The sequence below is a fragment of the Phascolarctos cinereus genome, unplaced genomic scaffold, assembly GCF_003287225.1.
Source record: "Phascolarctos cinereus isolate Bilbo 61053 unplaced genomic scaffold, phaCin_HiC Scaffold_2;HRSCAF=192, whole genome shotgun sequence".
In the NCBI taxonomy this organism is placed as follows: domain Eukaryota; kingdom Metazoa; phylum Chordata; class Mammalia; order Diprotodontia; family Phascolarctidae; genus Phascolarctos; species Phascolarctos cinereus.
Window position 1 is genome coordinate 263,425,755 of NW_027555625.1, and position 25,187 is coordinate 263,450,941.

At 40.4% G+C, this 25,187-nt stretch overlaps 1 protein-coding gene across 1 annotated transcript in view; it reads right to left on the reverse strand.

Moving 5' to 3' along the window:
• Window positions 1-10,507: 10,507 nt before the first annotated feature.
• Window positions 10,508-25,187, reverse strand: part of CFAP77 (cilia and flagella associated protein 77) — a 181,950-nt gene continuing 167,270 nt past the window's right edge. The window contains exon 6 of the mRNA XM_020973544.2: window positions 10,508-11,504. Coding sequence (XP_020829203.1) covers window positions 11,382-11,504 — 123 coding nt within the window. The 3' untranslated portion in view covers window positions 10,508-11,381. The remainder of the gene's footprint in view (window positions 11,505-25,187) is intronic.

Here is a 25,187-nt window from a genome sequence, read left to right on the forward strand (position 1 = left end):
CTTAAAAAGAAAAAAGTTTACGTTCTTCACCCGCTCCCTATTCAGCCCATAGTTGATTTTAATCGTCCCTTGTTCTATGCACCATGCCTCTGCCCCTTCTCTCCCTGGGTGCAGTGGTGGACAGGAGATAGGTCTTAACAAAAGCTCAGTTTCTTCTGTTCCGGGTGGCGGCAGGAAGGGGTTCTTCACATCTAGAAGTGGGGTTATAGGGTAAAGGGATCCGGGTGCTGCCGATTTCTGGGCTCCTGAGACGGTATAGGCTGAAGGAAGGAGAAAAGTTAAGTAGACAAAAGAAGCAGAACCCCTCCCCCCCCCCAAGCTAAGCCACTCTCCCCAGAGGCGCTCGCGCTTTTGTCCCTCGGAATATGATAAACCAGAAGAGGAGGTGTCTGCGCAGCTTCGTTATAAGGCCCAGAGCAGTAGCTCAACCGAAGAACGCTCTTTATATGGTGTCATCGTAGGAAACGGGGTCTTTTCGATGTGTCCCAGTCTCTTCATCACATACATATTTCTTTTCAGTGGTTGGTTGCGGGAAAGAGAGTGGGGTGCCACTTGGAAACACGAAGTGAGAACTCCCGACCTTTTTTGTCTCCTCCCTGAGGGAATGTGACCCGAGTTCGGAGCAGTGTCAAAGGCAGAAGGCTAATTTGTGGCGACTGGGGCCCCAAAACTGTCCTAGCCTGATATCTGAGAGACTCTGGAAGTGTCCGAGGTTTGCAGGGAGTCCTGGCTGGGGGAGGCGCTCAAGAGAGAGTTAAGAGTCTCCTTCTAGCTGGTGATGGGAAGGGGGGAAAAAGTTAGCGGACTGAGCTTCTCTCTCGGCGCTAGGCGAAAATCCGCGCTAATTTACACAGGGGCCGGAAGTCAGACTTTTGGAGTGGAGGTTTAGCGCGATCTGCCTGAACAGAAACTTTCCCTCCCCTGCTTCTCCTCAAGTCAATTTCGTTCGATAGTCTTCAGCTTCTGCCGCCCAGCTCTTTTCCCCTCCGTTAGCCCCCCAGCAGATTGGAAGCGGTCACTCCTGTCTGGCCGAGGGCTGTGAGGCTGGGGGCGGCTCCTGGGCAGGGGTGGAGAGGAGGAGGCGGCCCGGCTGCAAGCTGTCGGAAGAGGGAGGGGGTGGGTGGGAGAGAAGGACACAGAGTGAGCCCGGGGATGGCTGTGGGCTGCTCTAGAACTCAGTCGGCCACTGCTGTTCTGAGTGCCCGCTGCAGAGCTAACGAATTTTTGTAGTTGTTTTTGGTGAAGAAAGATAAAGTGGAGTCTGGGGAAGCTTGTTTGGCCTATTTGCTCCCAGTTTTGTATTGATCCCAGCCCACACGTCCTACCTAGCGGCATTGGAGGTGCTCCCCTTGTGATGTTAAGATCCGATTTATAAAACTTGTTGCAAACGAGGGACCTCAGAGTCACCTGTGTTGTCCTGGATGAGACTGTCAGACAAGCTTTTGACATCCCTCCCTTCTCCCCCCGTTCTTTTCGTCCCCCATCCTCTTAGCTATTCTGGAAGTTTCCTCATTCAGCAGGTCAGAATATATGATTTAGGAGATTTGTGCCCTTGCTTCCTTTCTTGCCTCACCTTTCCAGCCCTACCTCCAAAGAAAGTCAGAACGTAGGGAAGGCAAGGAAAATGTAGTTACGGAGGAGCCCAGCAGCCGGAACATGAAACTCTCAGAGTGGCTATCAGTAAGCAGATATTTTATGTTGTGAAAAAAGTGACCTGGAGAGACCTTCAGACACCTTTCCCAGATTTCTGGGTTCTTCTGAACTAAAAAGTCTACCTTATAAATACTGGATTACTACAAATGCCAAATTATTCTTTGTTTGGCAGTAATGTCAGATATAACCTGAAAGTTAATGCAGTGTAATGTTCTCCTCTCTCTTGCTCCTCTCTCACACTTATATGTCACTCTCCTCAGCAGTCTTCACCTTCAGCAACCCAGCTTCTCTCTTTCCCTCTTTCTGCTCAGCACTAGCTGTCCCCTTCTTTTCCTCCCAGTTGTATCTGCCATCGTGGAAGCTGATAGAACTGCCTCTCTAGGAATGGGTGGAAAGCTAGAGTTAAAGAGGTGTCTTTTCTTCTCTGACATCCCCTCAGAGCTAAAGCACCAGTATCCTAACAATCTCTAGCATATTTCACCCCATATAGACCTTATCTTCCCTCCAATTAAATTAAATCCATTTCAACAAGCATTTATTAGATGCCTATTACAGGCAAAACACTGTGCTAGGCACTGGGAATACAAAAACAAAAATGAAAACAGTGCTTGCCCTCCAGGAAATTATGGTGAAGAAACATGCACACAGGTAAGAAAATAGTAAATAATTGAAAGAGAGTTTAGCAAAAGTGCTAACAACTAGGGGAATCATGAAATGCCATTATAAAATTTAAATAATCAAATGTCCATCATTTCTGGCAGGAGCATGTCTGGCTAGTAACTATTAAATGTGTTCATGGCCAAAGAATTCTTCCATGCTGGCCAATCTATTAGTGGTGAACCTCTCCTTCCTGGGCTCAGGCTTGGTGGTAGTATTAAAAAAGAAAAGAAAAGAAAATGAGTTAATAGTCTTTATTTTATCCTTCAAATATCCCTCAGATTATATTAAGAATACATAATAATACTATGCTAATCTAAATATAGATAGCACCGCTAAAGTGAGATACTCTTGAAAGATATGAGTATATACACTAATAATTATTCATTAACAAATAAATACAAATATTCTCTAAGTTTAAAAAATATTTTAATTCAAATACTATTTATTTTTATAATTGCTACTTTTGATCTTCATCTTCATTCTCCTTTTCGAAATCTTCCCATAATACATACTGAGGATGCAATTATGTACTATACTTCAATTTCATACAAAACAGATTGGGAGGACAGGTATGGCCTATATTTAGACCAATATAGTAGCTTACTTAAAATTTACAAAGCATTTGCCTCACAATCTTGTAGTACATGTTTTATCATCTTCATTTTAGATATGAGGAAAATGAGGTTCAGGGAGTTGAAGTGAGCCCTCAGTAACATAGCTAGTAAGCAGCAGAACCAGAATATGAACCCAGGGCCTCTAACTAGAGTCCAAGCTCTCTCCAGCAAAATGGAATTCCAGTAAATCTTCTACTGCTTATAATGAACAGTTTATCTCCAATGCTCCTTTAACACTTAGGTCCCAGCTCTGCCACTGGTAAAGCTCATTCAGAATTACAGAGTCAGAATTCTCAGTTTCTCCAAAGATCCAAAGACTCCAAAGATCATCTAATATTATACCTGAAGAGGAATCCTTAGCAGTCATTCACTTCCTGCTCACAGCCCTACAAAGAAGGGAAGTCCCTAACTTTTGGGGACTACTCCATTTCTGGACAGCTTTAATGATTGGGAAGTTTTCCAGCTGTGGTTGGATGTAGACTGATTTCCCTGGCCTGCTAAAGAGTGAAGATATGTGTATAGGGACAACTATTTTATGCGCGCGCTCTCTCTCTTTCTCTCCCTCTCCCTCTCTCTCTTTCTCTCTCTCTCTCTCTCTCTCTCTCTCTCTCTCTCTCTCTCTCTCTCTCTCTCTCTCTCTCTCTCTCTCTCTCCCTCTGTCCTCTGTGTGTGTGTTTCTCTCTTTCTCAGTCTCTTCCTATCTCTGTCTATACCTCTAACTCTGTCTCCCTCCAATTTAGCTTTGTCCTTAATTTCAGGGCTAAGCCTAGGGATTTTTTATTCTGCTTTTAGGTCTATATTCACTAGAATATTATTCCTAATACTGTAAAGGACTTTAGAGATGCTCTAATCCAATTACAAGGCAATGACTTGCCCAGGGTCACAACTAGTACGTGTCAGAACCAGAATCCTATCAAGGTCTTCTAAAGTTAAATCCAGTGCTTCAATACATTGCTTTCAATAGTTTAGTCCATCTTCTTGCCCAACTCCCCTCCCTAAGTCTTTCCCTAAATCAGGCCTGATTTAAATTTCTCACTAAATCAGTAATGGGCTTGAGCCCCTAGAAGGACAGGGATTGTCTATGCTTGCTTAGATCACCTAGGATAAAGATAATGTGCTTAGTGCCAAAGAGATACTAATACCTCTTTGTAATCCAGTGCTACTTTGATGTCTCATCATGGCACCAGGATGACACTGAATTCTCAATGACTATGCAAACAGAACTTAAGCTTGATATGGCTTGTCAATGTAGGAAGGCACTGAGTATGGGCCCAGGGAAGGAATAGGAATTAAGCTTGAGAGGTTCTCCACCAGAAGCAAGTGCTGAATATTTTTTTTTTCAGTCACAGCAATTCACAAAGATTCTCTGGGCCTAGTAGAAAGAACTCTGGATTTAGTATAAGAAAACCTGGTTTAGAATCCCAAGTCTATTACTAACATACTCCCTGTGTGACCTTGGAGAAGTCACTTCCCTTTTCTGGGCCTTGGTTCCTTTTCTGCAAAATGAAGTGGTTGGGGTTAGACCAATGTGGCCCTCTAGGTCCTCGAGTGCTGCCCTTTGACTAAATCCAAACTTCTCAGAACATATTGAGAGAATTAAATGCCCTTAATATAAGGATTTGTTTTGTAAAACTTGGACTCAGTCAAAAGGCTGCACCCAAGGACCTAGAAGGCCACTCGTGGCTTAGAGACTGCAGGTTCCCCACCCCTGAGTTAGACAATCTCTAAGGTCCCTTCCAACTCTAAGATCCTATTATTTACTAAGGCACAAGAGGTGGGGGTGGGGGGAGAATGGGTGGGTTATTATCTGCTTTAATGATGGAACTTCTTGAACTTCACAGATCTCTAGAATATCAAAGAAGTAATAAGAGCTCACATTTACATAGTGTTTTTAAAGCCTGGTTGCCAGCTCTCCTATCCCACCCACAGTCCTCAGTAATGCCAGGACCTGAAAGGAGTGTAGTTAATGGTAATGATAATAACATTCATTTACACGGTGCTTTAAAGTTTATAGAATGCTTTAAATATATTATCACATTTAGTCTTCACAACAACCCTGTGAGGTTATCATTTTACATATGGGGAAACTGAGGCTTAGAGAGATCAAGTGATGCACCCTGGGTCAAAAAGCTAGCAAGTATGTGAACTCAGTTCTTCATGACTCTTGAGTCTAAGCCTCTATTTATATATGCCATCCTGTCCCTCATGATGTATTAAGTATAAGGATAGAATTTGGAGTGTCTTGGTGGTGGGATTCTAGGAACCAGCTACAGCTACCAAGGCCTTTCTTATGGCTCAATGAATAGCCAAATAAGGGGGAAGTGGAAAGAGAGGGTTAGAAAGCTAATTTTATGTCTGCATTCCACAAAATGCAGAATCAGTCAAGTAACAAGGTCATTCATGTCTCAAATTCCCATTGAGTTGTGTTTCTTTGACTCAGATCCTTCAATAGATGCCCTTAGCACAATGCCTGGTACATAGTAGATGCTTAATGTATACTGAGTGTTCTCTGGCTTGATATCACCAAACAAGAAAGGTAGGAAACCCTTTACTTTAGACCCATGAGTATTTTTCATCCTTCTTATGCACTTATATTCTTTTTTGATTACTAACACAATCTTTGATTCAATTCTATACAGATTTATTAAGCATCCACAACATGCAACCTAGAGGAAATATCACATCTCTCTATAAATTAACCAATAACCCTTTAGAAAGTGCTAGCACCAGGGATTCACACTTTTGGTTATTTTGGGGTCTAGACCTATGATTTCATTGGTGGAAGGAACTGTTGTTGTGGAAATTTCCTGTAACCAAGTCTGCCAACAGTTGCCAGGTTTGACTACTGCATTATGAAGTGAGGTCTATTTGTTCCCAAAATAAGTTTGCAATTTTTTAACTGTTTATCTTGTGCCCTGAAAAATCTATTAACCTTTCCCTTCATTTTTGATGAAGAAGTAGGGCTCCTTCTATATCTTTCCTGGGGTGATGAGCCTTGTATTTCATTAACATTGTATGAGTATATGTTTGAACACCTTGATCCATTGTTATCCATTCTACCAAGAAAAAAGAGTATGCATTAAAATAGTCACTGCAAAGGTGTTAATTGCTCTAAATGTGCTCTTTTCCTAAAGTTTTGATTCAAGGATTCCAGGAGTCTCTTAATACACCTCAACTTTCTCCTTAATTAGCTTCAGGCTCAGTGTGTTTTGCCTGGAGAAGACCAAGGTATTTCTAAGTATAGCTTTTTTCCCCCATTGGTTCAATTTGACTTCTGGCTTCAAGTGTAAAGTCTTCAGTTTCTATTGGTGCACATTAAGAATTTTACTGAGTGCCGGTGACATTTGGATATCATTGGAGAAAGTTTCCATAAAATGAAATAGGTGTTTAATGTGTTTTTCAGTGGCAACATTAAACTTGATGTTATCCAAGTACGTCAAATGATTAATGCTATGTTTTAGTACCAGTTCTTTTTTGACTTGACAGCCATTCTCAGTACTCTTCAGGAGTAACAATAATGGACTTAGGATGAGAGAGGATCATAGTAGGATTAAACTGTCTCCCTAGAATATGCCACATTTTATATCAATTATTTTTGACAGTATTGTGTTGGTGCAGGGTTTTAAATAGAGAACTGTTTTGCATATTGACATGAGATACCCTAGCTTGGATCCATTTTAACTATTTTGCAGTATGTGTCTAATCCATGAGTGTGGAATTGAGTCAAAGGTCTCGGTATAATCAATAAAGGTGAAAAATGTTACAGTACATGTGTGTGGCTTTCAAAATCATCATCAAATCAATAATGAATTGTTCTTTATATCTCTGGGACTTTCTGGGTTCTCCTTAATCAATATATCGTTTTCTTGTCTCTTTTTTTTTGAGCAATGAAATTTGTAGATGCTTGTACAAAGAACATAAACAGCTATTGCTGTGGTCACTGGTGTTCTCATCCTTAGGTGATAAATATGTGACACCATCTATTAAAATTGAGATCAAGTTTGAATCAGAGAGGAAGCCAGTAAAGTACTTTACTAGTTATTCATGCACTGCTGGGAAGGGTTCCAACTAAAAATTATGGATCTTATGTGGATCTACCACTTTCTGGCTTTGTAGAGAAGTTTCAGTCACCTCCTTTGAAATAGCCATTCTATCATTCTTTATATTAATGGCATGAAAGGTTTTTATTTCACATTTGATCCAGTTGGATTCTCATTATGTAGGGCTTCTTTCAACGCTACATTATGTAAATGAAGGAATTAGGCTAGATGATTGATAAGGTCCATCCTAGCTCTGACATTCTGTATTCTAAGGTCTGTCCCAGCTCTAACATTATATAGTTCTGAGGTTCTAGGGGCTGTCATTGGGTGACCTACAAGTTGTAATTCATATCTATCATTTACTCCCCAGACCCTAGTTATCATAGACACTTTTTAAATGTTATTTGTTGCTGACTCACCCCAGAGAAGGCTTTATTTAAAAGTTCAGGCTTACTAATTGAAGGTTGGAAGGAGCTAGAAGAAAGTGGGTACCTTAAAGTTTTACTGCTATTATTATAGATAATTTTCATTATCAGGTTGAATATTTGATGGACTGGTGCCAAATTATCTAACGAAATGCTCAAATTTCCCCATATAACCACCAGCTGGAAAAAAAATACAAAAATCTGAATGCCTATGATTTCTCTGTTCCCTTAGAGATCACTTTGTTTTTATCTTTATTTAGGAAGTGATGAGAAGTTGGGTCACAGGCCCCATTTCAAACTATAGCATGAAATAAGTTTATTCAATTTAATTCATTAAGCATTTATTAAGTGCAAGGCCTTGTTCTAGGTTAGGACACAGCTGTGCAAAATAGTATAGCTCCTGCTCTCAAGAAGAGCACACTCTACTCAAGGGGATATAACATATACCAATAAGTATAATAAATGGTGGAGTATGGTGGGAGCAGAGAAAAAGAAGAAGGAAAAGGGAATAAGCATTTATATAGTACCGACTACGAAGCAGGCATTGTGCTAAGTGCTCTACAGATATCTCATTTGATCCAGAAAAAGTGCTCCAGGAAAGTTTTAGGAGGAAAAAAACCACTTATATGTGAAAAGGGCAGAGAAGGCTTCATGAAGGAGATGAAACATTATCTTTGCCTTAAAGAGAAGAAATTTCAGTGGATAAAGATGAGGGAGTTGTGGAGCAGAGAGGGTCAAAGAATTTTGAGGGAAAAAAAAACAGGATAAGATCAGGTTATATCCAGGGTTCAATTTAGAAGGAATATAGATTGTGTGAGAGAGAAGTAAGATTGGAAAGGTAGATTAGATCTAGACAGGTTTAAAATGTTAGGCTGAGTGTGTATTTTATCTTATAAACAACAGAGCCACTGAAGATTTTTTGGTAGGGGAGTAACTTAATACAACTTGTGCATTAGGGAGATTATTTTGACAGTAGCATGAAGATGAGTCAGAGCTAGGAAAGACTGGAGATAAGCAAACCAGTTGGAAATTATTAGAACAGATGAGAAGGAAGAATTGTTCTGCTAAAGAGTAAAGTCAGATTCCATAGCTTGTTCTCAGGCCCATCTGGAAACAGAGTGAAAGACAAAAGGGGTTCTTGACAGGAAGAAGGAAAATCTAAGAAGGCCCAGTTAAATCTGCCTGCAAGCTGTGAAACCTCACCAATAATAAACGTTTGGTTGGGCCAGGGGAAGGGGCTTGCTGGGTAGAAACTACACCTAATCTCAGAGTGACCAGTGGGTGGCACTGTAGGACAAGGAGAGGCAGATGTGGGGCTACTTAGGATTTTGGGGAGCTGTGTCGGGACATAAAGAAGAGTTTTGGTCTTTGAGAAGAGTGTTCAAGAATGGAGTTAACAACATACAGAGTCACACAGCTTCCCTTTCCTACCGGCATTTTACTCTTCTATTTCTTGGGCAATAAATGATTTGATAATTTATTGCTCTCAGTCCAGGCTTTCCTTTATCCTGAGAGAGGAAGACCCAGCCTCACATATTTTCCTCCCGGCATCTACCTCTCTCTGCTGGATGATGATTTCCATCACTCTTTATTTGGGGGGAGCGGTAAATTTCTGGGGCCCCAAAGCACTCCTTTGCCCTTTCCTCCATCTTCTACTTTGTTCACCATGGCTTATAGATTTCAAATAAACATCATAGATTATTATTTAGACTTTTAAGTTCTTTTTCTTTTTTTGTCACACCTGTTTGGGCACAAGACCTTTCTTTTTTTAGCATATGTAAATAAAATGAAATTATGTAAGCCATCCCTAAGATTCCAAGAGATACTTTCTGATTGCTGTTTTCAGTCTATTAATGCAGTAACCAGGTACATGACAACTGGTTATCTTCCCAACCATTCTATTGCTTTGTGGTCTATTCATTGTCTTAAGTTTGATTTTAGTGTCTCTCTTCCTCTCTAGATGCATTGCACTACCTAATAGATACTGAAGAATGCTTCTAAAACTCCCTTCCCTCCAAGGAAAATGTCACCCAGAAGATAGCAAATTCCATTTTAGTACCGTCTTAGTTGCCCTACACAGCATGCAGTACAATGGCCCTGACTCCCAAAGCTTGGACCACAGAGAAATAATGGAGCTTCTGTGACTGATGGACCCATACCTAGGGACAGAGTTTGCCATCATGGAGCAGGTAGGATGTCAAGAGGTAGTAACTTCAAAGGGGGTGAGCCAAGACTGTTGATGTTTCCTATTATGGCATCTATCCCCTGAGCAAGGATCATCTGACTTTTGTGAGTCACTTTAGTGTTTTTGAAGAATATGATTACAGGAGGAAGTGTGACATTATCATTGTGGAATGAGTTTCTAAAAGGTCTTGGACTTTGCTCTTCAGTTTAGTGGCTACAGAAATGTTCTTTCAGTGTTAGGAGAACCAGCCTGAATATCCCACCTAGAGAAGTCATAGACTCATAGACTCATAGAGTAGGAGTGGGAAGGAACCTTAAAGACCACCTAAACAGGGCAATACCTGGTAGTCTGGGGTGGGGGGTGGCTAATCCAGCCAGAATTAGAAGCCATATGGTACAATGGACAGAGAACTGGACTTGGTGGCAGAAGCCATAAGGTCCAAACATATCTTCCCTACTTACTAATGATTGGCAAATCCCTTCATTTCTCTGAGACTCACTTTCCTGATCTGTAAAATGAAGACAACTGTAATTACACTACAGACTTCACAGGGTTTGTTGTGAGGATCACATGAGATAATGGATGGAATGCAAAGTGCTTTGTAGTCTTTAACTACCTGCTGTGTAGAACAATGGGTGGGGAAAGTGGGAGAGTAGAAATACAAAGTTTATATAGGAAGGGCATTGGAGCTTAGATTTTAGTGTGTGGTTCTCAACTTATCTTTTGACGTTTTAATCACGGTGGGAGGGAAGGGAAGGGAGATAGAACAGTAGGGGCCCAACCATTTTGATTTAGATATTTGGAATCTATCCAGTTCACCAAGAGAAAACTCCTTATGAAACTTCCATTAACCCCTGAATCCCATTTGGTTCCATCATTAGTATTGTAGATATACTGTTAAGTTATTCAAATATGGACATGAGAGAGGAATAGCAAATCAAGGTATTTAATTAAAATACAGAACTGTGGAATCTCTATATATAAGCTCTGACAAAAGGTACTAGAGAGTAGACGGAAGGGGTACTTCCACAATGTGAAGAATGGCTGAGGAAATCAGCCAGAACAATTACATACTGAGAACACATTCCCGTGGTCCTCTCTCTTCTTTGGAAGTCTCTCTCTCTTTAGGAAGGGATCTAAATAATGCTAACCCTAGCAACCTTCCCATAGATGAAGGATAATGAAATGACTTCATAGATCTCGAGATAATGCATCATTGGAGAACTGGAACAGTCCAGATCTTAAAGGTTTCAATGACTTTCTAGGAGGATCCATGGTAGACTGGAACCAAGAGAACTGGCACTCCCATGCATGTGGTCATAAACCCAAAGAGGAGAACTAAGGTTCAGGAGAGAAAGCAGGGGATCTCAGAGTATGTTGATGTTATACTCAGTAGGAAAGCCAGTGTCTGTTGTTCATAGCCTTGAGTGTTACAAGGTTGTGTGATCTGACCTTGGCATGGTTCCTTGGACAAGTGCCTTGAAACTCAGGTTCTTCACATCAGAAGAGGGTATGGGAAGGGTGGATGGGCTAGACTATTGATTTAGAATACTAAGGGGAAATGATTCTCCAGTGAGGAAGTGGGAAGGAGGTACTAGTGCACTTTGACCTAAAAAAAAATAGGAAGTCATCAAATATCATTGGCTTGAGGGCTGATTCTGAGGTCCTTACAGAGGCAGAATCCCCATCAAATGACATGGGGGTTTTGTCTCAATAAGGACAGAAAAGGTAGGCCCACCATACTCTAAAATCTATCTAGGGAATTTCCTATCACACTAAAAGGGTTTTTATAAAAATCAAGTGTCTAGGGATGGGTATAGTTGCCCATACGAAGGGTTCCTTGGCGTACTGAGAACTCCTCATAGTGGGATTTGTATGCCCTCTGGCGAGCTTTCTCAGATGGGAATGTATCAAGATGGCGGTTCACCTGTAGAAATAAAGCAAAAATGGGCTGGTGAAAATGAGCAAAGGAACAATATCATCTCATCCTTGAAGACCTCTTCCTTGCCCACCGCTGTCCTGTTTTTTTAGGAGGAATAAGCATTTCTATATAGTACCTACTATGTGCCAGACAATGTGCTAAGCACTTTTCACAAATATCATCTCATTTCATCCTCACAACAGCCCTGGGAGGCTGTTGTGCTATTATGGAGGTGCTATTATTATCCTCATTTTATAGTTGAGAAAACTGAGGCAGATAGGTTAAGTGACTTGCCCAGGATTAAACAGCTAGTAGTTGAGGCTAGATTTAAACTCCAGAACTAGCTCCAGACCCAGTGCTGCCCCACCAGCTGCCTGTTGGTTTGATATATAAAACTCACTATGCAGAAACCTAATGCTTATTCTTCATGTGATTACATCTTCCCATCTTTTTTTTCCTTTTCCTTCCCATCTTTCCTTCCTTTCAACTTCCTTCCATCTTCCTTTTTTCTCTTTCTTCTTCCCTTTTCTCCTCCCTCTTTAATTCCATTGTTTCTTTCTTTTTTCTTACATGTGTTATCAACATCACATTTGTCCATTGAAAATTGTGAACACTTAGAGATTAGGCGGCCCCTACTATTAGATGCAATGTAATGCTAGAAATTGTAGCCTAAGTAACCATCATAAAATGACTGCCCATGTGCTGTTGCATTCATCTTTTCAGCATCATTTGCAAACAGTGACAAATGATTGAGTAAAGGCATCAAGAAGGAAAGTATATACATGGAACGGTGAAATGAGAAATGTCATAAAGTGGCAGTTCTTATAAGTTTAATTTGTATTTTATAATGTGTTAAATGTAACTCCACATATAAATGGTTGCTTAATAAGTATTATTTCATAATGAGCTGGAATTCTATTGAAATAGAATCTAATACTCAGTATTGCCCTTACTATACTGTTTTCCCATGATTCAAAGAATGAACTAGCCACCATGCAAAGGGAGATTTCCTGATGGGCTGTCAGTACTTCCCAGGGTTCTATGTAGAAATTTTGTACTAATTGGGTGCCCCAAATGGTTATGGAACACATAAAATATAATAGGGGGGAAGAGATGCTTCTAACTAGGGTTCAGCATCCCAAAATGGAGCAATGTCCCCCAAAGTTCCAGTGTGGAGATGATCCCATGTCAGGGGCTCTCTGTTGCTTGTAAGTTTAAGGTTTTTTTTAAAGCAAATATGAGATTTCATACAAATGTTTATCATCACCTTTGAAGTTTATAGTCTTAAAGAGATGCCTGTGGTATAAAATGCAAATTCTTCAGTCTGGCATTTAAGATCCTCCACAACTTATATTTCCAGCCTTATTTCATAATATTCTCCTTCACAACCTTGTGGGCAAATCAGACTACTTGTTCTTCTCCAATCCTTTTTTTCTTTCTGTTTCCCACTTGCGCACACTCACATAGTCCAACCTCATACTCAGAATGTACTACATGGCTTTTGGCTATTGAAATCCTCCTCTTCCTTCAAGGACTAGATCAGGAGTGGGAAACCTGTGGCCTCAAGGCAATATATGGCCTTCTAGGTTTTTGGGTGCTGCCTTTTTTTTTTTTTTGGTGAGGCAATTGGGGTTAAGTGACTTGCCCAGGGTCACACAGCTAGTAAGTGGCAAGTGTCTGGTCTGAGATCAGATTTGAACTCAGGTCCTCCTGACTCCAGGGCCAGTGCTCTCTCCACTGTGCCACCTAGCTGTCCCGGATGCTGCCTTTTGACTTCATCCAAGTTTTACAGATTTGTTCTGTGAAGTTTGGATTCAGTCAAAGGGCCATACTTGAGCACCTGGAGGGCCACATATGGCCTCAAGGCTGTAGGTTGCCCACCCCTGGACTAGATCAATATCACTTCTTCCATGAATCCTTCTGATCGCCCCAGTTGTAGTTTGGGGAGGTCTCTGCCCCATCCTAGTGGATGCTTTGGTAGGAGAGTTTTTGCCTTATGTTGTTGAGGGATGGTGGCAGGGGTGGGGGTGGGGTGGGGTGGTTGAGTGGGGGCAGGATTGGATCCTCCACACTTCCAGCTCTGGGTCTCCTCACCATGGCCCTATGCTACAACCATCTCTGTCTTGCCAGAGACCACGGTTCACCCTTGGGTGAAGACTTTTGTCTTATGTAGCCAGGGCCCAGGCCTCTATGACTCCTCCCAACCATTTCCTCACCATGTCCTGGCACAGGGACCCTCCTCCTCCACCATCTCACCTTCCCCTTTCCAGTTCACCTTTATATGTTATCTTCCTTCTTTACAATATAAGCTCCTGGAGGGCAGAGACTGTCTTGCTTATTTGTATACACTGTGAAGGCACTGTATAGGCACAGTGCCTAACACATAGTAAGCACTTAACAAGTTTATCTCTCTCTCTCTCTCTCTCTCTCTCTCTCTCTCTCTCTCTCTCTCTCTCTATCTCTCTCACTCTCTCTCTCTCTCTCTCTCTCTCCTCCACCCCACCCCCTTGAGGGCAGAGTTTGTATTGTTTTTTATTCTTTGAATCCTAGCAAAGTACCTTGCCCAGAATAGTTTCTGAATGAAAAGTTGTTGGATAGCACTGACCTGAATTAAAGATAATCTGATTAATAGTAATAGTAACTCACATTCATATGGTGTTTTAAGGTTTGCTAAGCACTTGTTAGCAGCTAATGAGACTAAAGTATCTAGTATGCTATATTATCTTAGTCAAAATCCAAGAGAGAGAAAAAAAAACTTCTTTACTACTCTTTGGAAGGAAATATGTAAGAAAGACAAATCCAAGGAAAAAAGTATAAACCTTTTTGGTTAAAATTTTATGTAATCAATATTTGAGCATTCCCATGTTTCTCAGAAGATGATGGAAAACATCTTTCCATCTGCTGCCATCATCTCAGAAATATCTAACTACAGATAGAAGGAAACTTTGTCTAATAACTGTACAACTCTTTCCCCTAAAATGATCTTTTCTGGCAGAGTGATGGCTCCTTTAAAATTACTTGGGAAAGCAGGGGATGGTGGCATATGCCTGTAATCCCAGCTACTACGGAGCCTGAGGATGACAAAAGTTCTGTAGTTCTGAGCTGCAGTGGGTTGTTGGGCACCAATATGGAGGGATCCTAGGAGTGGAAGACCACTGGGTTGTCTAAGTTATGGCCCAAGTTAGAAATGGGTCAGCATGAGTAGCTCTTTAACTTCCAGCCTGGGAGAGGTTAGGAGACTGTCTTAAAAAAATGAAAATTAAATTACCTAGGAAGGGTAAGAAACCTACAAGTTATCTTGGGATTTGGAGGGAATAGCTGGAGAATTCATAGTTCAGAAAAAAGGAGTGTCTCCTGAGATGGCTGTTTCTCCCATAATGTAAGCCAGGAGGAGCTAGCCACTTGGGTGTCACTAAAGGATTCAATCAAGCTTATGAGTTTCTAAGGCATAGGTAGAAGAGAAAGAAAAAAGAGAGAGGAAGAATGGAAAAATAAAAAAAAACAATATAGAGAGAAAGGGAAAAAAGGGAGGAGGGAGAGATATGTATAATGGAAAGAGGGTACAAAGTACTCAGAAGACCCTGTTGAAGTCCTAATAACATAATAATTGTATGACCTTAGGCATCATCTTCCTTCTCTGGATTGCCAAAGCTGGCTACCCATCCACTAGGCCACACTGGCTGTCTCTCTAGCTATTAGATGAGGATTATCATCATTATTATGATCAGTACACATCTAATGGGAAGTAATCTTAGGAATTACTCAGGGGACTCCATGGTCCAATCACGCTTTACAGAATGGTCTCCTCCTGCCCTACCCCTTCCAACTAACCAACCAATCAATAAGCATTTATCAAGCACCCACTATGTGCCAGGCAGTGTGCTGAGCACTGATGATACAAAGAAAATGCTAAAACCAGTTCCTGACATCAAAGAAAAGGGAAAATGACCTATGTGTACAAAAATATTTATAACAGCTCTTTTTGTGGTGGCAAATAATTGGAAATTGAGGGTATGCCCCTCAATGGTGAATGGATGAACAAGTTGTAGTATATGGTTGTGATGTAATACTATTGTGCCATAAGAGATGGTGAACTGGATTGGTTTCAGAAAAACCTGGGAAGACTTATATGAACAATGCAAAGTAAAGTGAGCAGAACCAGGAACATACTGTACACACTAACAGCAGCTATATTATAAGGATGATCAACTGTGAAAGACTTAATTTCTCTGATCAAGACAATGATCCAAAATTGAGGGGACATTCAATCAATTAATGGCTGAACAAGGTATGGCACATGATTGTGATGGAATATTATTGTACTATAAGAAATGATGAGGGGGTGGTTTCAGAAAAACATGGCAAAACCTATATGAAACAGAACCAGGAGAACATTGTATACAGTAACAGCAATGTTGTAATGATGATCAACTGTGAAAGACTTGGCTACTCTCATCAATACAGTGATCTAAGACATTTCCAAAGGATTCATGAAAAAAAAATACTGTCTACCTCCAGAGAGAGAACTGATGAACTCTGCAAATTGAAGTACAATTTTCTCTCTTTCTTTATTTTTCTTGCTTTTTTTGAAATATGGCTAATATAGAAATATCTTTTGCATGATTTCATATGTTTAACTGATATCATATTGCTTGCCTTCTCAGTGGGTAGGAAAGAGGGGGTGGGAGGGAGAGAGAGAATTTGGAATTCAAAATTTAAAAAGAAAAGAATGTTAAAAAGAAATCAATAGTAAGTTTATTTTTTAAAAAAACTTTTAAGAAAGAAAATGATCCAAGACAATTCCAAAGGACCCATGATGAAAAATGCTAGCCACCTCCAGAGAGAGAACTGATGAACTCTGAGTGCAGATTGAAGCGTACTTTTTTACTTTATATTTCATGGGGGGTTTTTGTGTGTTTTCTTTTACAACATAGCTAATATGGAATTATGTTTTGTATGACTTCGTGTGTATAATTGATATCATATAACTTGCCTTCTCAAGGAAGGGTGGGAGAGAGGGGGAAAATTTGGAACTCACAATTTTAAAAAATGAATGTAAAAAAATTTTTTACATGTAATTTGGAAACATTTAATGAAATATATAAAAATGTTTTAAAAAATATTCCCTGCCTTCAAAGAGTTTACATTCTAATGAAGAAGAATATGTGAAAAATGAAATAAATAATACAGATGAAAGTGGCTCTGGGTATGAAAGGGGGAGGGGTCTCTCTGTTTTGTCTTAATGCTGACTGAGGGAAGAAGGGAATTTACATGACTTTATTTTGTCCTTTTGATACTGACACCTTCATCTGCAGCTGCCTAGCATCAGTATCATCAGACCCCATAAAATATGAAGCTTTGGGTCTGAAGCCAACTTCACTATGTTGGTCAGAGTCTGGGGACATCTCCACCCTTGCCATGCATTACCGACCTTACATAGAAGGCATTCTCTGGTTGTTTGGGAGCTGTGTTAACTATACCAAGATATCTAAGTAGACTTTTACACAAGACTACTGCTTAGGGCTCCAAGTATCTAATTGATTAGGTACAAAGGACCTTGAAAATTTTAACCATTGAAGTAAAATGAGAGCACTTGTGAGAAGACATTGGACATGAAAAAATTGGACTGCGCTTGGACATAGTGTGTGTCTTTAAGAAACACTCAATGCTGACGCTTAACACAAGTGGTCAGTGAAGCCAAGATTTTGTTCTTGTTCTTGTGAGAAGCAATATGCTGTAATAACAGCTGGCATTTAAATAGTACTTCAATGTTTACAAAGTACTTTTTGAAATGATAATTATAAATGACATTTATACAGTGTTGTAGTGTTTGCAAAATGTTTTACATTTCTTATCTTATTTGACCCTCACAACAAACATATTGTTAAGAAAAATACTACAGATGTTATTCTCACCATTGTATGAGGCTTGGAAAGGTGGAGTGATTTGTCCACAGTCAAAAAACTAGGGTGACTAGTGTCAATGAATCTAGATGATGTCCTGAAAGAGTCTGTGATCTTTCTACTACAAAAGACTGCATTTATGATCTTTGTGACCTTGGGTGGCTGGAAACCACTGACCTCTCCAGATATTAATTTCCTGGTCTGGAAAATGGGAATAATAATACTTGTACTGCCTATCTCACAAAATTGTTGTATAAAAAGTGTTTTGTAAGTCCCAAGTGAACATATAAGTCTAAGGTGTCATCATTTGATCCTTCACTTTCAGAAAACAACTCCTACTGTTTCTACATGCCAAAAATGAGAGCAAGAGATGGCAAGAGTGAGAGAAAGCACAAATACTGAGACAGTGTTTAGCGAGAGAGTGAGAGATTGCGACAGAAAGAAAGCAAGAAGGGACAGCTAGGTGGCGCAGTGGATAGAGCACTGGTCCTGAAGTCAGGAGGACCTGAGTTCAAATGCAGCCCCAGACCAAACACTTGACACTTACTAGTTATGTGACCTTGGGCAAGTCACTTAACCCCAATTGCCTAAAAGAGAGAGAGAGAGAGAGAGAGAGAGAGAGAGAGAGAGAGAGAGAGAGAGAGAGTGAGAGAGAAAGAGTGAGATAGGGAGGAGGAGAGAGAAGTGGATAGACCAGACTTCTCACCATTATACTCTAGCAAAACACTCTGTCTTCTAAAAGGCACATATTGGCTAGAGATGGCCCTGAATTTTATAGGACACATGACTTACTCTCTCCTCAGGCCACCCCTATGCCCCAACATTTGCCATTAATTACACAGATGTTATTACTCAGCATTCAGGCAGAGTGAACAGGTGTAACAGATCATTAGCAAACTGTTTTACATCCCAGTGTTCAATCATCCACAGCCCCTAATTGAGGAAAGCTGAAGCTCTGACCATATCCCAGTCATCTACACACATCTCCTAAGAGCCGAAAGAGGTAGTATGGTACAGTGGAAATAGAATGAAACTTAGGGTTAAAAGACTCCTAGTCCCAATTTGGACTAGCAGTTAGTTCCTAGGGCTTTGATACTTTCTGGATGTGTGGCCCTGAGCAACTCAATCTCTCTGAGCCTCAGTTTTTTCATCTGTAAAATGAAGATGATGAAATGTATACTACCTGCCTCAGAGCTGTTGTAAGGACAGCACTATGAAAGCCTCAAAGGGCTATGGTAATGTGGCTTAGTATTTTTAGTATGTTCTGGGCCTGTTGAAGATATGAAGATGAATAAGAAATGGTCTTTGACCCTCAAACAGTTCATGGGGAGACATGAAAAGTCAAATAACAATACAGCAGATGTCACAAGGTAGTATATGAATGAGTAAATTCTCTGTGAGTGTACTGTACAGATAAGTGCTATGAATTCAAAGGGGGAGGGAAGAGAGAGAGAGAGAGAGAGAGAGAGAGAGAGAGAGAGAGAGAGAGAGAGAGAGAGAGAGAGAGAGAGAGAGAGAGAGAGAGAGAGAGAGAGAGAGAGAGAGAGAGAGAAACAAGAAATAAGAAATCATGGTGTGGTCAAGAAAGGCTTCCTAGGAGAAAAGCACAATTTGAGCTGGACTTTAAGTGGATATGGAGAGAGGAGTGGGAGGGGCATTCCAGAGGAGGGGACTGGATTGAATAAACGCATCAGAGGTAAGAATATGCAGGATTTATTCTGGGCACCAGTGGATTCAAAGGAAATGTATCAGTGATTGGATCAGTTTATTATCTTCCAGAGGGCCTAAGGCACTTAGGAGGCCTTCTATACAAAGCCTAGCTGCTGCCAGGGAAAACCCTGTAGGGCCCAGGAGGGGAACGACCACCCCAGGGCATTGATTAAGGTAGCGCTGAGAGTGCTAAACTCCAAGAGAGAGGCCCATTTTGCAAAACATTGAACTGGACAGAATTGGTATAGTCATCTCTAAGGCACTAGGAGATTTGCAGTCTTGGTTCTGTGGCCAACTAGTTAGAGGACCTTGACTAAGCCTCTTCTCCTTACTGGGCCTCAATTTCCCCATCTGTAAAATAAGACGATTGGACTGGATGGTATCTAAGATCTCTGACAGACAATCTATGTTCTATGAGCTAAGTGAAGGTTGCTGCTCAGTAAGGAAGCTGACAACCCCTCTTATGCTCTCTACCCAATTTTCCCCAGAAACAGGCAGCTTAAGTGGAAACGAGGAGGCTAATTAAATTTTGAGCTTAAATCACCTGTGTAGGCATGACCCCAAAGACCTCGAATTTGAGGACACAGGCTACCCAGGAACAAGGAATTTCTTCTGAGCTGCTTCTAAATTAAGCCATCCAGAGTCTGTATCTGCCTGAAGCTAAGAAAACGTAATGGCTTTGGCAGGAAGCAGTTTCACTGAAAGGAGCTCTGAGGTGATGTAAGGTCAACATAGGTAAATAAGGCAAGATCCTCTCTGACTATTAACAGTGATCTAGGATAAAAGACTTCCACATGGGCTAGCAAAATGAAACTAGTCCTAATAAGCCAGATCTGATTGGGCTTGGGTGGAGGCATCTACACTAGCACATTGCTTTATTTCTGAAACAATTTGCATTTGGATGTTCCTAGGGAGGAACAGAGATTTTTATTTACTTTCTGGTCTGCTCTGTCTCCTTACCAGCATCTTGCCCCCTCTGAGGATAACTCCATCCTGAGGCCTAATCCCTGATTGGTTAGTCCCTACTTGTAACTGCCCTATCCTGAGAAGTCCAAGCCACGCTACTCACTCTTGGGACTGCACCACCTCCACACCAGCAGTGGCTTCCCCCCTGCCCAGGTACTCCCTTCCCCTCTCTCCTTATCCTGTTCTCCTTCCCTATCCCTTTCCAACTCTTCTTAATCTTTGTCTTCCTCAATTAGAATATAAGCTCCTTAAGGGTAGGGACTGTCCTATTTTCTAGACCTTATATCGCTAGCACCTAGAACTGTCTGGTGTTCAGTAAGCATTTAATAAATATTTCATCTACTTATATCCAAGAAGGCACCACTTGTCATTTACATTGCCATTCTACTACTATTTGGGACCATAGCCATAGAATTTCAGATCTAGAAAGGAACTTAGAATATAGAATGTCGGGGCCCAGAATACAAAATGTTAGAGCTGGAAGGAAAGAACATAGATGTCAATGGATGTCAAGACTGGAAGGGAACTTATATCATTGCATGTCAGAACTAGAAGAGGACTTAGAAAGGGCTTTAGAAAATGGAATTTTAGAACTAAAAGGGCTCTTAGAGCATGGAATATTAGAACTATAAGGTGTTTTAGAACTGGGAATGTTAGAGCTAGAAGTAATCCTAAATATCACCTAGTGCAATGTCCTAATTACAAAGATGAAGAAAACTGAGGTGCAGAGGAAGGTGACATATCTGGTTATTGGAGGCATCTAGGTGGCACAACTAGGCTTGGAGTAGGGGAAATCTGAGTTCAAACCTGGCCTCAGATACTTACTAGCTATGTGACCCTGGGCAAGTCACTTAACCTCTGTTTACCTCAGTTTCCTCAACTGTAAACTGTGGATAACAATAGCACTTAACTCCCAGGATTGTTGTGAAGATCAAATGAGATATAAGCACTTGGCAGAATGCCTGGTACATAGTAGGTGCTTGTCTTTCTTTTCCTTTCTTATTGTCCAAGTTGGCACTAGAACCCAGTTTTCCTGATGCTCAGCTCAAAATTTTTACCACCACATTAAGCTGAAATTATTTATGCACTTACTCCTTAAGTAACAAGTGTGAACTCTATTTCCCAACACTCTTGATTATTAACTCCATTTTGATCCATTTCCTAAAGAAAGCTCTTAATGTTCATGAGCAAGCTGGATTCATTATGGAGATGGTAACCATGTGATCTGGAGTAAGGGGTGGGGGTAGGAGTGAAATGGTGACATGCTGGATTCGACTTTGTATACAGTAATTCATACAACTCGTAATTAAGCTCTATGAGTCCAGAAATAGACAAGACCAGAAGGCAGCAAATCAGATTCTAGAATCTTGAATTACAGTGGCCATTTTTTAAATTTATGCTTTCACATCTGGCATGGGCAAGTCTCCTCAGACTACCTTGTCAAAGGAGACTAGCATTTCCTTTCTACTCATTGATTTCTTCTGAATGAAGAAAAGGGACAATGTGACTTAGGAGAAAGAGCATAAAGTAGGCGGAATTGAATCCTAGTCATGACGCTGATTAGGTACCTTGGATAGTTCACTTAATTCTCTGGGCCTTAGCTCTTTAGTTAAGTGTGAGTTTAGACTAGATCATCTCTAAGGCGCTTTCTAGAGCTAGCATTCTGTGATGTAGGTTTTATAAAAGTAGAGACACAGAGATCAATGCCTAGTGACTCCTAAGGGGACTAGGATTTTCTGGCTTACCCTATTACTCAGGGATTATGGTAACACTTAATATGTCTTTTTGGCCTTTGTAAAATAGTGCCCAGGAATATCAAGGGGATAAAAGAAAGAAACAACAAAACCAGTGTTACATGAATCCACAAGCCTAACAGTTAAGAGTCCAATATATGAGTCTAGTTTCCTGGGCCAACTCAGCTTTTCTTAAGGCCCAGCAGTATTCCTCCAAATCCAGAGGAATCACCAGGTCCTGAAGGACACCTGAAATATGGGGAATTGGTGTCCTGTGCTCTCAGTGGTTTACATGTAGCCCTTCCTGGTGTTAGGGAGTTGAATGAGGTGACTTCTTTTAGTCCATGCTCACTGACACTAAAAAGGTGATTCTGTTATGATGATTCCAACCTTCCCAGATAAGAAGAAATAAAACATTTTCCTAAAGAATTTATTTTTAAAATCCTCAAACCTGGCTATAGTGGGGGGGGGGAAGGGGGAAAGAGGAGGGAGAGAATAAAAAGAGGCAGTTTAGAGTTTTGCTCCTTATGTTGGGAGGTTGTTTATTCTAATTAGTGGCACTTGAAAATTATAGTCCCAGATCAGTGATCAAGTCAAATTTTGGGTGGCTTAAGCTCATAGACATTTATAAAATAGAAATCAGTTCAAGATGTAAATATGGAACAGACTGCCTAAATTCTAATTCGTCATTTTCCAATTTCTATTTCAAGTAATTTATTAGGGTAACATTATCTCTAGGGACAGCTGGTCACTTAAATGGTTTGTTCTCCTGCTAGCTTAAATTTTTCTATAGTTCTAAAATATTCGGCCATTTTCATCTTCACTCTTCTTCAAATGAATATTCCTCTCATTTGTATGGTGCTCTGACTTTATGGCTAAATTAATCTCCCACCCTCTTCATCAAAGACTATGTTCTCTTCGAATCTTTAAGACCAGAGCAGTTTCATATCAAGGAAGAAAATTTCCCTTCTTCCCCCATAAGGTCTCACTTGTGGTTTCAGTCATGTGGACAGGTCATAACTAAGAATGTTCTACCTCTGGGCATACCCTGTAATGGTGATCAAAGGATCATCTTTGACATGTGTCACATGTGCCACAAGCTTCCTAGGGGTGCCTAGGAAATTAGATCTCCTTAATACTGTAAGTTATAGATAACATGCTAATTTTCATTCATAGAGGAATTTACTTACACTTGGAATCACATGTATATTTGCTTGAGTGTTCCCAAATTGTATGAAATGTATACTTGGCATTGCATATGCATACATGAAATCTCTCAGTGTTCCCCTGTAATTCCTCATCACAAAGGATCATATTGTGCCATAAGAAAAACAAATTTATTTAAGTTCATGGACTTTTGATAATACTGCTGCTAGGGCTATACCCCAATAGATTAAAAAAAGGAAAAGGATCCTTATGTAAAAAAATATGGCAGCACTTTCTGTGCTGGCAAAGACTTGGAAACTGGGGGGATGCCTATCAATTGGGAATGGCTGAACAAGTTGTAGTGTCATTGTGATGGAATACTATTGTGCTATAGGAAATGATGAAGGGAATGGTTTCATAAAAACTAAGATTTATAAGAAGTATCACCAAGTGAAGTGAGCAGATGTAGTAGAACATTGTTTACAGTAACAGCAGTATTGTAACAATAATCAACTGTGAAAGACTTAGCTACTCTGATCAATACAATGATCCATGACAGTTCTAAAGGACTCACTATGGAAAATTCTATCTACTTCCAGAGGGAGTAAATATTTAAAGCATATTTTTAAATTTTTATTCTTCTTGCTTCCCCCCACCCAAGATGGCTAATGTGGAAATTTTTGCATGATTTCCTATGTATAATGAGCATTCTATTTCTTGCCTTATCAATGGGCAAACAAAGGGCTGGAGGGAAAGAGAGAATTTGGAACTGAAAATTTTTTAAAATGTTTTTTAAGGGGGCAGCTAGTTGGCACAGTGGATAGAGCACCAGCCCTGGATGCAGGAGGACCTGAGTTCAAATCCGGCATCAGACACATACTACTTACTAGCTATGTGACCCTAGGCAAGTCACTTAACCCCATTGCCCAACCCCTCCTGTACCCCCCAAAAAATATATATACGTAATGTCTTTTAAGTTCACGAACCCTAGGTTAAGAATCTCCCTCTTCCAGAGTTACCTTGAGCACGTTGGTTAAGTGACTTTCCCAGCATCATATAGCCAGTATGTGTCAGAGGTGAGACTGAACCCACATCATACCGGTTCAAGATCAGCTCTCTATCCACTATGCCATTCTGCCTCTCAATGATTATAATAACAAACAGCAATATTTATTATGTATTATGTATTATATCACATATAAGTAATAATAAATATAGTGTTTTAAGGTTAGCAAAATGTTTTGCATACAGTATTTCATTTGATCATATCTGAGATCCAGAAAATGCTATCAGGGATCTAGCATGATGTTTGTAGAACCATGGAATTTCAGGCTATAAGGGACTTCGTCAGTTGTCCAATCCGATCTATGCTTTAAAAAAAATTCTACAATACATGTGAAAACTGGTCATTCAACCTTTGATTGAAGATTTCCAATGAGAAGGATCCCACTGCCTCTTGAGGTAGTTTATTCCACTTTCGGATGGATGGATCTAATTTTAGATATGTTTTTCCTTACATCAAGTCTAAACTAGCTTGTGACTTTCACCCACGCAAGATTGCCATCAGTTTATTTTTCTTTTACTGCCATATGTGACTGGAAGCATGGAGAAGCATTATTGTATAGTGGATAAAAAGCCAACTTTGAAGGCAAGAAGACTGAAGTACTAGAACCACCTCTGAATCACACTGGCTGTATGACCCTGGGCAGGTCATTTAACCTCTCAATGCTCTAGACAACACTCTACTTTGCAGAGAAAGTAGGAGCTTCTCTCAAGGTATTCCAATGAAATCAATGGCTCAGTCCCTTTCACATTGTGGACTCATATTGAACTTGTAGGCCACCATCTGCCCCCCACCCACCCACCACTTCCCCCGATCTTTTCTACACAAACTGCTATCTAGTCATGCCTCCCCTATCTTATACTTGTAGAAGCTGATTTTTTTTAAATAAAAGTATAAGACTTTAGAATTATCTCTCCCTATTAAATTTCATCTTTCTGTCAAGATATTTTTGAATCTTGATTTTTTCATCCAAGTTATCCTAGCTTTGAGTCATTTGAAAATTTGATAAACATACCATCTATGCTTTTATCCAAGTCATTTATTAAAACATTAAGTAGCTTAGAGCCAAGCATAATCCCTGGGGCACCCCATTAGAGACCTCCTTCTAAGCTGACACTGAATGATTCAGGACTAATCTTTGAGTCTAGTCTTTCAATCAGCTCTGAAT